Below are 16,933 nucleotides of genomic sequence, written 5' to 3'. Positions count from 1 at the left end.
ATCTTCAGCCATTCATCTGTGGTTTGGGGCAACTAAAAATTATAATAATAATTTTTATTGAAACAATCAAATATACAATACAGAATAACAAATGTTTTCAACTATCATTTATTAATTGTTTACGCCGCAACCGCTCCTGCCATGAGGTTGGCGTCTGCGACTTGCACCTAAATTGGAAGGCTGCTAAGGAATAGTGAACATATATGATATACGAATCAAATATAAAACAATATCTCTCCTTTTTTATAATACCTCAAAATATATATTAATTATGATAATATAAAACAACCGTTTACTCACCAGTGATGGCCAATCTACTGGGAGGTAATACATAAAACATATGGCAAATGCCCAAACTTATACAAATAATATAATAAAAGGGAGACAACTGATCATACAATAGATAATACACAAAAGGGGGAAGATAAATCTCCGGACCGAACTGGAATGGATGACGAGCTGCCAAACAGGGAGCAACCTGTACTTGATGTAGTGAAAGGAAGATCACACGTACCAAACTGGAATGGATGACGAACTGCCAAACACGATGCGAGCTGCACTTTATATAATAGAAGGAAGATCTTCCGGCAATGAACAATATATCACACGATATATAATAAAATTATTAAAAGAACTTTTAATTGCAGAACTGCAGAGAGCATAATAAATGTTACGAACGGTAACCAACAAAATTCGAATTAACGAGTAACGACGCCATGTGTACACACACACACACACGAATCTAGCGGGAGCCGGCCGCTGTCCAAGCTGGAACGGGGGAGAGTCGAGGTAGCGTCCTCGCCCAATATGACCAACTTCACATATTATGCTGGGCTAGCCAGGTGGTCTTACTTGGTGCACAAACATTAATATTAAAAATTGTTTTAATTTCAAAAATTATTTTTAAATTATAATTTTATTTTCGTTTATAGGAATCATTAGACCAATCGACTGCCGGTGTAATTGGTGTAAACGAAGAAATTCATGATAATGCAGAAGAAGACTATGAAGAAAGTTCGACAACAACTACCGAGAAACATTTCAAGTCACCAGCCATCAGAAAAAAGCGAAAAGCGACAGATAACTTGGCAGAAATAGAATGTAGAATGGATGAAGCTTATAATATTTTAAAAAAGGCTTCGGTGGAACAAAGTCCTGATATCAGTTCACTTTACGCTGAGCTTCTTGCAAAAAAATTGAGGGATTTTGACGACAACACCCGTGAGATAGCAATGCACGACATAGATAACTATTTATTTAATCTAAAACATAATAGAACTCAACCAAATTACCTACCTCAAACACGACGTGAAATTGGACAGACATACGAAATTATTCACCCATTTAATGAATTTTCTAATAATTCATCACCAAGATCAGAATATACAGAATATACAGCACCGTCACCACATTCCCAGTCATCTTCGTCAAGCTATTCACAGTCGCATAATATAACTATACAAAACCCAGTACCCGGACCATCATCGTCATTTGAACATAATGGCAGAAATTATGATCAAATATTTGATATTAACAATAAGTAGGTAGTAAATTTTATTATATTATTGCCTACTTTTTTAGAACATCGCTTATTAATTATTATATTTTTTTTCTACTCTTGTTTTTTGATTATTTTATTAGAAGGAAATTATTTTATTTTATTTTATTTACGAAGTATGTCAGTTATAATTTTGTTGTTTTGTTGTACTTTTATTGTTATAGTTTATAGTATATAACCTATAGTTCAAGTTTGAAATATTTTTTTTGATTATTTTATTAGAAGGAACTTATTTTATTTTACTTACAAGTATGTCAGTTATAATTTTGTTGTACATTTTTTTTATCAATATATAATTCAAATAATAATAGTTAGGTACCTTAATTTCATCTTTTAATTCTTGTACTAATGCTCTGCAAACTTCTTGAACACATCTTGACACTGCTTGTGGAGAGAATTTAAACATGTACGATAAACTAACAAAACTGTCTCCAGAAGCTAAAAATCTCAATGTAACAGCTAATTTTTCTTGGATAGGGATACATTTTCGCATATTGGTGTCCATCTTTGCTATTGATGGTCCAATTTTATTTAGCAAATATTCAAAATCTTCATGCGACATTCTGCAAAAATTTTCAAATTTTTTTGAAAAGTTCATAGTCATATCATCCAGCATATTTGTTGCATTGTACCTGGAAATTTAAACGTGATAATTTATTAATTTAAAAAATACATACTCGTATTTTATAATATTGAAACTGAAATTATTATAAACATTGTATTTACTTATTTCGACTTTTGTAATATTCATTGACCCAATATCGTCTTCTTTTTCTTGTCAGCTTATCTTTTTTATCATTATTTTTTAAAAGTTCACCACTTGCCATAATATAATATGCTGCAGCACAAATAGCAAGTTTTGAAGGGTTCGTTTCCATGTTTAAATAATTATTTTTCAAAAATGCACTATAACCAACGTCTACACTTTATGCACTACAGAAGTAAAATGATCGAGAACAAAAATTCCACGCCGCGCCATTCGATAATTTTCCGCGCCACGCCACGCCGCGCCACGCGACAATCTTCCGCGCCGTGGGATTGTGTAGGACGCGCCAAGACAGGCGCGCGTGGTACAAGACGAATCACGCGCCTCGCGCCGTGGGAGCCCGGCTTAAGATATATTCGGTATGTTAAAAGGAATATGTACAACGCCAGAAGAAAGACAATGCCTGCACTACCAAAATCGATCGACGAAGTACATGAGGTATTAGGAAGTATGGAAATATTAACAAATAGAAATACAAATTTTTTAATTGTTAATGATAGACAAGAAAAAATAATCATTTTTAGCTGTGATACAAATTTAAAAACGTTTTGTGCATCAAAATATATATATGTTGACGGAACTTTCTCATACTGTGCCAAGTATTTTAAACAGATGTTCACAATCTTGATGGCAAATCTGATACAAAGACGGCATTTATCATGAATATCCGTAGGGATTGTCTCATCCCATAACAATTTGGATTACCATATCTTTTGCATGATAGACTTAGCTAGGAATACGATGCAACTGAAAACACCGAGTGGATCAAATACACAAGCTATGAGAGATAAAATGCCACGTTTTTTAAATACAGGTGATGGTTCAAGGCATAAGACACAACAGAAATAGTCTCCATCTGGGTGCCACTCAACACCCAACACAAGGTGTCCAACCTGTCAACCGCCTCAAATGACATAGGTGTACCCACTCGATCATCGGCCTGGCACAGCTGCCAACACGGAAAGAGTATGCACACTTTTTTAATTCTAGGCTAGAATGGTTAAACAACCGTGATCAAATCCGACTGTAGCTTTAGCACGTCCGGGATCGTGTCAGCCCCCTCGCAAATATCATCGATATATGTTTGATACTTCCACATGTGACGCACAGATTCGAAGTCACCGCAGGCTCTATATCTTTACGCCGATGGTATGTTTTTTTTACAAAACGAATGTATTTCTATGGGACTAATATAAGAATAAAAATGCATTAATATGAAGCTGAAAATTATGAAAAATTAATTAAATAATTAAAAATAAAATACCTAACTCGTTGTCGTCTAGTTTTTTTTAATAATAAATATTTTTTGGCTCTGAAAAGAGCCTTTTTATGCCCTAAAAAGGACATTTTTTTTAAACGACGAGTGCCCCCTTGCTTGGCCATTTAGCATGATTGGAATTGAAAGTTATGAGCAATTCCCAATCGGAAGCGTCGCGATTCACATAGTCTTCAACGATATCTTTAATTCGCAATGCTGTGTCTCGATAACACCGTCGTCCCTGTGCTGGTGGTAATCCAGCAATGTATCGGTTGATTTGCTCCTAAAAGAGATCTGACTCCGTGATGCCAGCCATCAACGGCGTTGTTAGTTTTGGGTAGGTCATTCAACGTTGCCTCGTAACATTTCCAGAGGCTCAGCTTAAATTTAGGAATCATTCTTCCAAGGCCGGTTCGTCATGGCTTTCCAATCCACTTGGACTCAAAATAATCTACCAAATCTGACATCAGGTCTTCGTTATCCGTATAAAATGTTGTTCGGAGGAGTCTTTCAAAACAATCAACTACGTCAGGCTCTGGAACAAATACATGAGCGACCAACTTTCGCACGTTCAATGCAAAATCCGGATCATCCTTATCCTCGTATTTGGATCGAAGGTCAGCGATTGTCTGAATTTTCTCCAACTGCATTGACTGAAGTGAAAAAACAACTTCTGCTCCTGATGTCTGAACAATTATGGGAAAAAGCGTTTATCTGGGCATTTTCAAAATCAGTCATAACACTGGCTGGAGACAGCCCTGGTTTAAGCAGCTTCAGTTGATCCAATACACGTGATTACGTATCTTGACATTTATCCGGCAACAGTGCGTAAACCGTTGGCAGAACGTTATTCTACCTAATCACTTGTATTGTAAAACTTGCTTAAACAATGGCGGTGACGTTTTAAATGTACCATCAGCGTACCAATGGTCACATGTCGCCATCAAATCCGAATTATTTTGCGTGCTAAAGATAATAATTCTATTATCTAAAGCACCGTTGTCGAATTGAAGAAATTTATCTCCAGCCACCGTGTAAGTGTATTTGTCGGGAATCAGTAAATCACCCATGTTAGTGGGGCAAGACATAGCTCCCGCTGCCTTTTGTCTTGCTTTAAGGATATTTCGTTTTATCCCGGTGACCAGTGGGAGAATTCCAACTACTGCCGCTGGGAGACTCAACGTTACAGAGGCTAAAATTTGCTGTGGTGTATCCATCACCGTTTCAGCTTTTTGTTTAATTGAGGCCATTACTTCCTTGGCTCGGATTTCAGCTACATCTGGGACATGATTATGCTTGTCATTTTCATAAATGACAATTTCTTCAGCTGTCCATACTCGCCCCAGACACTTGTGTCTATTATAATGAACACATTTCCAAAGGCGAAATACGGCGTATGTAACGGTGTTCAATTTGTCGTGTGGTGACGCTCGCCATAGTATATGTTGAAACCTAGGACACAACCAAAACTTGCCTATGCATTTCACATATTTGTAAATTCGGAAACGAGTTAAAATATCCACGATATCCTGCTGTAATTTCGGGCCAGGAAATAAACAAATGACGATGGTCCACGCCCACTACGAGCAGATGCATCGAACACTACTCTAATTTTTATTAGATCAATCTGCAGCTAGTATATGGCGTGATGTGGAATTATACCACGGAGAAGTAGCAAATAACATATCACCTAGAAAAATTTAATCAGACATAAGTTGCTCGTAAAATGCCTTAACACCGGGGTTTCATACCAATTTGCGCTCGAAATGGCAACGGAAAGGAAAACCGCAAACGTACTACCTCATACTGTAATATCAGTATTCATACTTCCCGTTATTCGAAAACGTCTCGGGCACCATATCCGGCTCCTCGACTTGCCAAGAATGCTTCATGAGTCCCTCGATAGACGCGGTCATCGAGACAGGTATCGATTGATACGTTGAAGCCTCCTGCTCTGACACAGCACCAATTAATATCCGCTCAAAAATCGAACTAAACGCGCGGAAAGTGGTGAACTATGTACTGTATTTTTATCGAATGTAGGAAAAAAAGTCAATTTATTTATTTAAAAATTTAGTTACCTGTATTAAGTGTTGTTAATTATATTTTGAATTATCTAACATTCAATTAATTTCTATATGCTTGCATATTTAGTGATTTTTTAGAGCTACAAATTCTCTGTCCTAGTAACGAATGTATTGATTTTACAATGTGTTTTTTTTTTTATTATTAATTTAATAAATTTACTTATTTAATATTTTTAACTTCTACTTTTCTGGTGGGAAAATAATTAAATACAAATTTTATACTATTTAATAATATTTTAACCTTTAGAAATGGTTAAAGATGGCATGGCTCATTTAAAGAGTATAATGCCAAACCATGCCAAGGATTTAGTTGAATACTTTGACAAAACTTACGTTGATGAATCTTATAGAAAGATAGGTGTTCCAGGAGATTCTAATTTACGTTTAAGAAATTGCCCACCTCTTTTTCCTCTTGAACAATGGAATACTCATAATTTTACGTTAGCAGATAGTGATCGTACAAATAACCAAACTGAAAGTTGGAATAACCGTTTTTCTAGACTTTTCGGCCACAAGCATCCAAGTATTTGGGTGTTAATAACTAAAATGAGGTTAGAAATTGCTTCAGAGGAAACCAAGTTGGCACAGCAAACTAGGATTATTAAGTAACAGAAGAAAATTATCACAATATGAAAAAAGAAAAAAATATTGAAAAAGGAAATCGTTTGGAAATCGAAGAAGACAACAAAAGCTTACCAGAATTTTTAACAGCAGTAGCACACACAACACGTTTTTATTGGTTTTTTTTCTATAACTTGACTTTTGCATGCATATTTTTGTATATAAACTTTGTACTATTTTATTATTTTATAACTAAAAACGTTTTAATGTTGAATAATAAATAATAACATAACCTTAGCGGCTTAGCTGTGTATCAAAAATTGTATATTGTGTGCACGATTTAAGATAGTATATGCAGTATGCCCAACCATGTTAAACATTAAAAAAAATAATTTAAAAATAGTTAATTTATAATTTTAAAATTTGGCTCTTTTTTCTGACTACCATTTTTATCATGTTTATTTGGTTCTCTATGACAATATGCAATATAATGTCCAATTGCATTTATTGTACTTGAAATTGGTGTAATAAAGTTTTCAATTCATCCTTGGTTAAATAACTCTATTTTCACTTTAAGAATACTGGGGATATCCTTCAATTGAATGTTTAAGTCCAGATGTTTTTTAAGTTTTCACTGTTGAGTAAGTGGTATCACTGGTTCGATAATTAAATGCTCTTTAAAGTCTAGGGATTGTCATACTTACATCATAATTTGCCGATGTAAAATTAAAATTTTCCATAATATCTTGTAAGAAAATTAAATCATTGGTTGATGAATTTTATATTACAATTATTTCTGCTCTTAAAAATCTATTTGAACAATCAGGACATACCATTGTTGCAACAATTGAAGGAAAGTTGGCAAACATTTTATTTAACATAAATTATGTTGAACAAGCTGCATTAATTACTGTCAATTCGGAAGTACATCGGGTTGTAAATAAGTCTTTTAAAAGCAATCCTCGCTTCCTATAGAATTTACATTTTTGAGGCCCACACGAAAATTTAAATATTCAAATAATATTTTTATTTCTTATATTAATGCATTAATAATACATATTTTCTTATTATATCTATATAATATATAATATTTATGTATATCGACATTATGTCAAAAGAGTTGATTTGGTCAACATTCGAAACAATAAATTTTTTTTTGTTTAGCACATGCATGAACGATATGTTTGCACATATTAAAGTAAATTACATTATTTATGCATGAGTACTTACAGGCATCCACACAACTTGTAATGACACTCGTTGTATAGGTTTTAACAATTTTTATTTAATATACAGCAGTCGTGTTCTTACGTTAATTACAATATTTTCTTTTATATTTAATATTTATTATGCTCAGCGAGCTCACAATAAAAATAGTGTATGAGGGGAATTACAATAATAAGGAGGGAGAAAGGGTGTACATTTAACTCACGGCCATGCTTCGAGTCTTCGTGTAGAATTTTGTACGTGTTTACTGACGGCGTACGAAATTGATGTGCTTGTGTTACGAATCAACTATTGACAGCGACTATTCTGCTCGTTCTACCGGCGTCTTGCTGTTGTGGTCGTACAAGTGTCGTGGCTGCTTGGCTCTGTTTGGCGGCGGCTCGACAATGTGTGAGTGTGGGTTCCTTTTGACGGTTTACCGTGGCGATGACGTGCCCTACTCGGCGTGAAGGGGAACGGGATTATTCGGGTAAAAACCCGTGGCGTATCCGTGTCTAATGGTGTGGTGAATATCGTCCAGATAGCATTCGCTGTACTCAGCGGGGCTAAAGGTGTCCGATACGGTGGTTGTTGGCTCCTATATGTGCTATGCCGGGCCGTAACGTCAGGAGTAGAATAGTCGTTGTGTGTGTATTTAGGTAATGAGTGTATATTAAAACACTTATGAATACATTAGATGATAGTTTGGAAGTTCGTGCTTCCGAAGATATCATCAATTTGGTTTTAAGTTAACTGGTTTGTGAGAAAACTTAATTTCTGTTAAGGGTGGCGGACCGTTGCATACTACGTTCTCATCCACGCCATCTGTATAGACGAGATTAGTGTGACGTCACAACCTATAATGATAACGCGTCTGGTTCCAAACAAACCGTTATCACGGTTCATTCCATAAGAAATACATTGCCCGTTAATTTTTTTTGATTCATTTGGTTTTTTAACTATTTTAAATTGTTTTTTTATTTTTTAAACCCATCTTATAGTTTTGTGTGCATAAGAAACTCAAGGTCTATTAATTATGGTCAACTGCTGGGCACCCCATTGTTCACACAATTCCGTCAAAGAATCGTGTTCTTTTTTTCGTTTTCCGACAGATGTGACACTACGAAATTCTTGGGCGAATTTAGTTAGGTAAGCTGTAAGTTTTATTGTTTATTATATTATTGTGTTATTTATACTATTATTACTATAGTAATATTATTATAATTGTTTTATTAGGAGGGCAGATTCCATTCCTAATAATAATAGTCGATTGTGTAGTTGCCATTTTAAAGATGGGTTAAAAGAAAATAGTCCGTCCATATTTGCTTGGAATGAAAACAAATTAATGTATTTTGTTTCTCCCGAAAAACGTAAAAGGTAATTTTTAATTTAACTGCTTTAATTATAGAGTAAATTTACTAATTATGAAACTTAAACATAATAATATTATCTAGGACATCTCATAGGCTTTTATTGATATTTTAATTTTTAAATGAGTTACAGCTATGTAAAATATTTAAACTTTAAAATGCTATAATATATATTAAATGCTTTAATATAGTTAATAATCCAAATTAATTTATAATTTAGAACCAAAACAGTAAGATGTAATGTAGAAGAACAATGTGATAATACTGCTGCAAGTGATCCAATTATTAATGAAGAACCTAATACTGATTGTGCTGCTTTAATTTTTGAAAAAAATACAATTCTGGAGAAAAATGTTGAATGTTATTTTTTGAAAAAGGAAAACGAAGACTTGAAAAAAGAAATTGAGATCTTAAAAATACATCCATTTGGTCATCATTCAATTTCAAAAAATGATAATATGTTTCAATATTACACTGGATTAAGTGAAGATATGTTTGAAATAATTCACACACTATGTTCAAATGTTACATTTAATTATTACTTAGGTTGGAATGTCACTTGCTTTTCATTAAAAGATCAAATACTTATGACTCTAATAAAATTAAAATTAAACTTAGGTCATAAAGACTTAGCTTTTAGATTTAATACCAGTCCATCTACTGTATCTAATGTTACTTTAACTTTTATAATTTTATTACATGATATTTTATTCAAGTCACTCATGGACAATGTTCCATCTCAACTTAAAAATCAACTTTGTTTACCTAATTGTTTTCAAAGTTTCCAAAACTGCCGTATGATTATTGACTGTACCGAGGTATCTTGTGATATACCTAAACAATTAGATCAACAAAAGTTGACTTACAGTAATTACAAACATAGAAATACTCTCAAAGGATTGATTGGTATAGCACCCAATGGTGTCATAACTTTTGCGAGTAAACTTTATTCGGGATCCATTTCAGATAAAAAAATTGTAGCCGATTGTGGAGTTTTAAATATATTTCAACCAGGTGATCTAATTCTTGCAGATAAAGGCTTTCTTATTTCTGATCTTCTTCCTAGTGGAGTTAACTTAAATATTCCACCATTTTTAGTTTCACCTCAATTTACTCCGAGTGAAGTTGTAAAAACCAAAAATATTGCAAGAGCTCGGATTCATGTGGAACGTGCAATACAAAGGTTAAAAGAGTACCATATTTTGTCCCATATTCCTAAATGCTTGTATGTAAAAGCTTCAATTGTTTTTCAATTATGTTCAGCATTGGTTAATTTTAGAAATCCTTTAATAAAAGAAATAGACCAATTATATATTTCTGAAGATTAATTTCTTTTATATTGTAATAATTAAAGTAGGTATATATAACAAAAAAATTTTGACAACATAGTATAGAATGATTAAAATTACAATAGTATATTAAGAAGTAATATTTATATATATATTGTATTATTAAATTATAATATAATATTAAAATAATAAAATTGTTTAATGTTTAATTTGTATTTGTATTGTTTTTTAATAACCATTGAATGTATACTGAAAAATAAAAATCAATTAAACTGTCAATATTTGTAGCCCAGTTAATATTTTTTTCTATTTCCACAGCTACAATACTCTTAATGGTCCAAATGATTAAAATACAACCTTCAGATTTAGTTAAATATATTTGACCCTGTATTTGATCAAAATATTCATGTTTTATATTTAATTTATAGTTGTTTACATTTGTATCAAAGTTTATTATATAATCTGAATTTTCTGACAAACACTGTTTTAAATCTTGATTGCGATATTTAAATGGACATTTGATTTCAACACAATATTTTTTATTATTTAAAGTAGCAAGTCCGTTAGGACTTGCACCTATTACTCCTGCTTCATGAATCCAAATACCAGTAGATAAAACATCAATTTTATATTTGTTTTTAAATTCATTTAATGCCACTTCTTCATGATTTTTGCCCCATTGGATAGATCGTACTGAATTTAGATTGTAATTGCCTAAAAGTGTTTTAAATAAAGATGGTGGAAATTTGTTTCGATTGATGCATTTCAAAACTTTGTGGAAATTACTTGCAGTAATTCTATACTGTCTATAAAGGGACCATTTTATATTTTCCGATTGGCCGTTTGTGTATGTAGCTATTTTTTCTATTTTATTCTGGTCTAATTTAAATAAATTAGATATAAATTCTCTTTTATCAATTGCACATTCAAATTTTTTTGAAAAAAGTACAGACTCTAATGGCAGTAAATGTACAATATCATTTGAATTGTTAATAGGTTCGGGTTTCAGTAACCAAGAAAATCCTACTATATGGTTACTTTGTTTAAGCTTTTCAAAACATAGTTTTTTTAAATCACAATTAGTATTTTTAATTATGGAGAAATTATCTGGGTAGAGATCATCGATAGATTTTACAGCATCATCATTAATTTTTCTTTTCTTTCTCCAAGAGCATTCAGAGTCAGTAACCGAGATGTGTTTATGGGCATGTAATAATAAAGCCATCATATGGCTACATTTAGTTAGTCCAACTGCGCATGAGCATTTAGCATATTCTACAGAATTATTCTTTATACAAATCTGAAATATTAAGATAATAAAATCTTGTAAATCTATAATATAATTTAAAATTTAGTAAAATAATAGGGGCACAACTAGATGTTAGATCAATCTTAAAAAGTTATATAGTTTAGTTATTTTTACATTAGTAATTGCACAACCTTAATGAAATCCAAATTAATAAATAAATACTAAGTTCACCTCAACATCATTTAATTTATTTTTCATGCTAGAATGCACATTTCCTTTTAAAATTCCCAAAACAAAATTACAAGTGTGGACATTTCCACTTTCAAAATGGTTTTCACCTTTAGCAATAACCTTAGGATCACAAATAAATTCAATTATTTTATGAATCTTAATTATCGATGCCATGTTTTGAAGTTCCTAAAAAACATAAGTAGCCAAGTAGCTGCATTTTAGAGATGTTACGTGTTATTCATATAAAAAGTTAAATACAGACAAATTCTAACATATACAGTAAATAAATAAGTAAAATTAATTTTTTTTTGTGATAAATAATCAATAGGTAATTTGAAAACAAATGAACATATAAATATATAATATAATGTATACCAATTAAATATTATTATATGTTATACCGAACTCTAGACCAAGCATGTCAAACATTGTATCAACTCACAACTGGGCCAAAAATATTGAACAGAAAACTACCTATGCAAATCAATCGAAAAAAATGAAGGTTTGACATGCTTGCTTTAGGGCATATGTTTTAAATATAAAAGTGAATCTACCTACATAAATATTGGTTAAATATATATTTCAATATGCACACAAAACTATAAGATAGGTTTAAAAAGTAAAAAAACAATTTAAAATAATTAAAAAACCAAATGAATCAAAAATAGTAAAAGGGCAATGCATTTCTTATGGAATGAACCGTGATAACGGTTTGTTTGGAACCAGACGCGTTATCATTATAGATTGTGACGTAACGACTAATCTCGTCTATTGCGTTTTTGCGATGTTCGGCGACGTTTGTGTATGATTTTATACGCAAGAGCGGCTGGTGTGCGTGTGGTATGTAGTGGAGTAACAGACAACAGGAGTGCGCTAGTGACATAAACACGGAGTGTTGTCTCGTTACAAACTTAATATGATTAACAGATAAAATTAAAATTAAAATTAAATAAAATCAACTTAACAGACTGCATGATAAATTTGTTTTCTCAACTTTATAAAGACCATAGTTAGGTGTTCAACTTACATTTCAATCTTCAATAATATTAAAACTGATACCAAAATAATAGCCAAATGTTTATTTAAATATTTAATATAAATGTATTGTACAAACATATAATATATTTAGAACATTATAATGATAGTAGTAGTTAAATCAAATTCAAAATATTTGTGGCCCTCAAAAGAGCTGTTTTAAATGGATGGTTCTAAAAAGAACCATTTTTATTGATTACTGGTCACCTTTTATGTAAAAATTGATCACCATAATGCCTGTAAAAATATAAAATTATTAATCAAATTTGTATGCATATCAAAACCATCGAGTAACGCTGTACGAAATGTAATCTAACTGTTGTCATTCAGATCTGAACATCCGATATTTGCTTTGTACTGTTATTTTACTTTCCTTATTAGTGTCAGCACTCTGGACACTGACATATCTTCAATATCCCTGGTCATTGGAATGTATCCAAGACCAGGATACGTCCTTTCTATGTCCAGTTTGAACCTAAATACAAAAATATATAATATTATTATGATGAAATCTAAAAATATAAATTGAAAGGCTTATAGACTAATGGAAAACTCATGTTAACTTGGGGGTAGATAGCGTCAAAATCTATGTGGTCGGAAACCTTCGTGGTAGAGCCTGGCAAGCCAGAAACACGGGTTCGATTCCTGGTGCGGTGGCTTGATTCTTAACGTTATTTCCCCTGGAGAAGTTAACATAAATATCAGAAGTGGGATTGTAGCCAGAAAATTATAGCCTGACGAATTGGCAGAGACCGGGACTTGGTTCGCCAGAGGTCGTGCTGAGACGGTTGCGCTGGGTTGGAGGACCGTGTGCTCTGGTGGTTAGGTGGTGAAGCAACGGTCGTAGAGAGCACAGACTTCTATACTGTAGATAAGGTGCTCGCGTTATCGGGTGAAGCATTATCAACGCTTGGTCGCCATTTTGTTGGTTGGCAAAATATAATAATTTTCGTATATGTACATGTAAAGTGAATCATTGTTAAAAGTATTTTATAAATTAAAATACATTGCATTTTAGTTGGTTTTATGCATTGGTTGCCTTTAGTAATTATACTAGTATTTTGTGTGGCATATGGATGTGCCAACAGGTATAAATCTGGTCAAAATATTCACTTTTTTCGGGAAGTTTAATTATATATATTTAAAATTAAATAAATGGTCTGGTATCTATACTCATAATTTGTAATATATAAATGCGATTGTTTTTATGATTCATTGATACCTGTTATATTACATTAATTTTATAAAATTCCTCTGTATTTCATTATTTTACAGATTTCCTTTGAATAATGAAAAGGTAAACCAAAAGTGGATTATTGCATTGAGGTGAAAAATCTTTTACCTACCCAATGGAGTCGTATATGCAGTATTCATTTTATTGACAGTGATTATGAAATAAGACCAAGTGTACCACTAAACCATGTTTAAAAATTGATTCTGTACCATCAAATTTCTCATCTTTTCCTTCTTACCATCAAAAATCTGCCAAATGTCCTCGAAAAGAACCTACAAAAAGAAACTATGCACCAATTGATGTTCCAATAATTGATGCAGGATGGTATTTAAATTTTATCTATATCCTCAATTTATAAATATTTAAAATTATTAAACCTTAGATCTTGAAGTAGAAGACTCTCTGGTTGAAAATAGTGATGGTATTCTAAAAATAATTAGTTTACAAGATTTACTGAAGGACCTAAAGTGCAAAGGTTTTATTGATACTGAACCAGGAAATGTTATAGAAAACTGTTTCAGTGGTAATATTTTTAAATTATTCTTAGAAAAATTGCATTGCTCAATTTTTGTTTGATAAATATATATGCATGCATGCATGCTAATACTTGTTGGGTACCGTATTGAATTTATTTAAAAATGAAATAAAAAAAACATGACCCAAAAACATAATATAATAGTTAGGTGAATTGAAATTTTCGAAATAATATGATTAATTTTTATGAAGTACCTATGGTATAATGTGAAACAGTTTTTGCATAGTGGTAAATTGCACATTTGACACATTTGCTTAGTCCGGGTTTCTTTTTTTTCATTGAACACCTCGCACATCTTCGTCTTGTCATGACCTCGGCAGGTAAATAGTCTCCAACATTGATTGATGTTGTCGCGATCTTTGATGGTCTCCCACTTATTTATTGTTTGAAATGTTTTTTGATATTTTAAACTTTCTTTTACATTTCTTTTATTTTAATTAGGTACCCAGTATTTGATCACACAGTTTTACAAAAATAACTATACTATATAATTTACAGATAGTTATAATTTTATAAACATAAATTTTTTCTGGCAATGCTATGTTTCAATCATTAAAACATTGTTTCCCATTGCGTTCTTCGATATTAATTATAATCGTTTCAGTGGTGACAAATTGCAACTCCGCGTGGACAAGTACAATGGGCATCAGATATACTAAATTCATTTAATAAAATCCTAACCTTGTAAGGATCACTTTTCATACTTGGTTTGACATCACCTACAACAATATTTTGTTCTAAATCTGCCTGGAATTTCAGTATTTGGCCATCTTTATCCGCTATTTCACCTCTTTTAAATTGTTTCATGTTGTCTTTAAAAAAACTACTAAGAGAACTAATGGATAACACATGATTTCCAGCCATTATTAAAGGTAAAACACTCTTTCAGCGACCAGTCAGCAAGAAAAAGCTAAAATTTTACTACTAGGAGTGTATAAGGGTAGCCTTATTAATGTTCCTAAACAGTTCAAAACAAATCATAATATTTCGAAAATTTTATCGTGTATAGAAAATGCAATTATAAACAACCAGTGAACATTTCATATGTATACATTTATTTGTTTAAGAGTTACACCAAAAACCAAAATCGATTTTCTCGAAAACAGATTTTACGTAATAATTCTCGTTTTTTCTTTTGTTTTTCATGGCACTTTTAAAAACTGTTGGTACCAAAGTATCCAACTAGATGCTAGAAGTTATGAGCCCTGATAATAATATTAAATAATATATAATGTGCAAGAAAACGATGTCATTTACCAAACTTTAGTACATCATTAATGGGAGAGTAGGTACCTACATCAATCTATGATAGACCCCAAAAGTACCTTTTTTTATACCAATTCCCCCCAAACTACCTAGAGCGAAATGTACCAGTTACCCTCATATATAAATAAATATACGAATGGATCTTCGCAGGAAAACATTTTTTGTGTCCGTATATAATATTGCCTACATTTAGCCCCTTTTTTGCAGCTATCAAAATCAAAATGTGATAACATCATTTTCATTTTAAATTATAATATTATATACATAGAATAAGAATATATTATTAATAATTAATATAATATATTATACTAACTGCCCGATCTTCCTCCGGAAGAAATTATTTTTTTATAATTTAATTTAAAAACATGACTATTTTTTGGCTATACAAATAATATAATATAATTTCATATTGTAGTTATTATTATTGCTAATTTCTGAAAATTGTATATCGTACATTTTGAATTCAACCACCGGAGTGGTAAATTGTATTCTTTTTATTATAGAATAGAGATAAGGTAGAAAAAAATGTAACAATAAATTATTTGTTCAATGAATAATATAGGTAGGTATATTTCAAATGGAAAAATGCAATCGATTAATAGCATCTATCGTACTATGACAAAAGTTATATTTTCTTAATCATCATGACCTGGTCTATCAGAAAAGTACAACTTGATAAAGTTTAGGTAAAAAATAAAGGAAAATAAACCTTATGTTCAAACACAAAATAACCCGCTAAAACGATGAAAAATTTCCAAATATTTACGTTCAAATCGTTATTTCTTGAAAAACATTTGAAGTTAAGGTAAGTTTAGTATATATAAAGATTCAGCGTGATAAAATCTATCAGAAAAATATACATTTATATAGTTTAGTTGAGAAATAAAGATTTTCTACTACATTTGGTGCGCAGACTTAAAAAACAACGTATTCACAGCTACACGCAAACAGCCTGGACTTCAACAGAAATCTACGAAAACCTATTTTCTTTAATATAGCACATATCGACTTGATTTTTTTTTTTAAATCTTCAGAACGGTATTCTTACTCATATTTTACCGTTGGAAAATTTTTATCAACCCTAAGACCGAAAAATGGGGTGAAAATTACGATATTTTGGTTGGTCATAAAAAATAATTTTTCGTAGTAATTAAAAAAATAAAATAAATATAGTACAATGACAAAAATCATAAGTATTTGTTTGTCATAAAATGGTCTATCAGAAAAATATAATTTCATAAAATTTGGGTAAAAATTAAAGGATAAATAGACTTATGTTCAAAAAAGA

At 31.5% G+C, this 16,933-nt stretch overlaps 3 protein-coding genes across 3 annotated transcripts; 2 read left to right on the top strand and 1 right to left on the bottom strand.

Moving 5' to 3' along the window:
* Window positions 1–2: 2 nt before the first annotated feature.
* On the bottom strand, window positions 3–3,980 carry LOC111029224 (the record flags this gene model as incomplete). Its single annotated transcript, XM_022308178.1, has 4 exons — window positions 3,882–3,980; window positions 3,137–3,315; window positions 1,878–2,190; window positions 3–32 (listed from the first exon to the last, which is right to left on the bottom strand). Coding segments are annotated over exons 1-4 (621 nt in total), but the record flags the coding sequence as incomplete, so codon positions are not given.
* Window positions 3,981–8,286: 4,306 nt separating this feature from the next.
* On the top strand, window positions 8,287–8,921 carry LOC111029212 (THAP domain-containing protein 2-like). Its single transcript, XM_022308154.1, has 3 exons — window positions 8,287–8,585; window positions 8,673–8,813; window positions 8,891–8,921. The coding sequence occupies exons 1-3, from the start codon at window positions 8,473–8,475 to the stop codon at window positions 8,919–8,921; spliced, it is 285 nt and encodes a 94-aa protein (XP_022163846.1). The 5' UTR covers window positions 8,287–8,472.
* Window positions 8,922–9,264: 343 nt separating this feature from the next.
* On the top strand, window positions 9,265–10,444 carry LOC111029219. The gene is made up of 2 exons (XM_022308167.1): window positions 9,265–10,031; window positions 10,414–10,444. Exons 1-2 carry the CDS (start codon window positions 9,265–9,267, stop codon window positions 10,442–10,444), a joined length of 798 nt encoding a protein of 265 aa, XP_022163859.1.
* The last annotated feature ends 6,489 nt before the right edge of the window (window positions 10,445–16,933 follow it).

This window comes from Myzus persicae, unplaced genomic scaffold (genome assembly GCF_001856785.1).
Source record: "Myzus persicae strain clone G006 unplaced genomic scaffold, MPER_G0061.0, whole genome shotgun sequence".
Classification (NCBI taxonomy): Eukaryota; Metazoa; Arthropoda; class Insecta; order Hemiptera; family Aphididae; genus Myzus; species Myzus persicae.
Note: the sequence above shows the minus strand (reverse complement) of the source record. Positions and strands in the feature narration are given on the sequence as shown.

Excerpts from the sequence above, each read along its gene's own strand:
- LOC111029212 (XM_022308154.1), top strand. The coding sequence starts at position 8,473 with ATGGTCAACTGCTGGGCACCCCATTGTTCACACAATTCCGTCAAAGAA. Across the intron at positions 8,586-8,672 it reads TCTTGGGCGAATTTAGTTAG|GAGGGCAGATTCCATTCCTA; the intron begins GTAAGCTGTAAG and ends TTGTTTTATTAG. Across the intron at positions 8,814-8,890 it reads TCTCCCGAAAAACGTAAAAG|GACATCTCATAGGCTTTTAT; the intron begins GTAATTTTTAAT and ends AATATTATCTAG.
- LOC111029219 (XM_022308167.1), top strand. The coding sequence starts at position 9,265 with ATGTTTCAATATTACACTGGATTAAGTGAAGATATGTTTGAAATAATT. Across the intron at positions 10,032-10,413 it reads TCCCATATTCCTAAATGCTT|CTACAATACTCTTAATGGTC; the intron begins GTATGTAAAAGC and ends CTATTTCCACAG.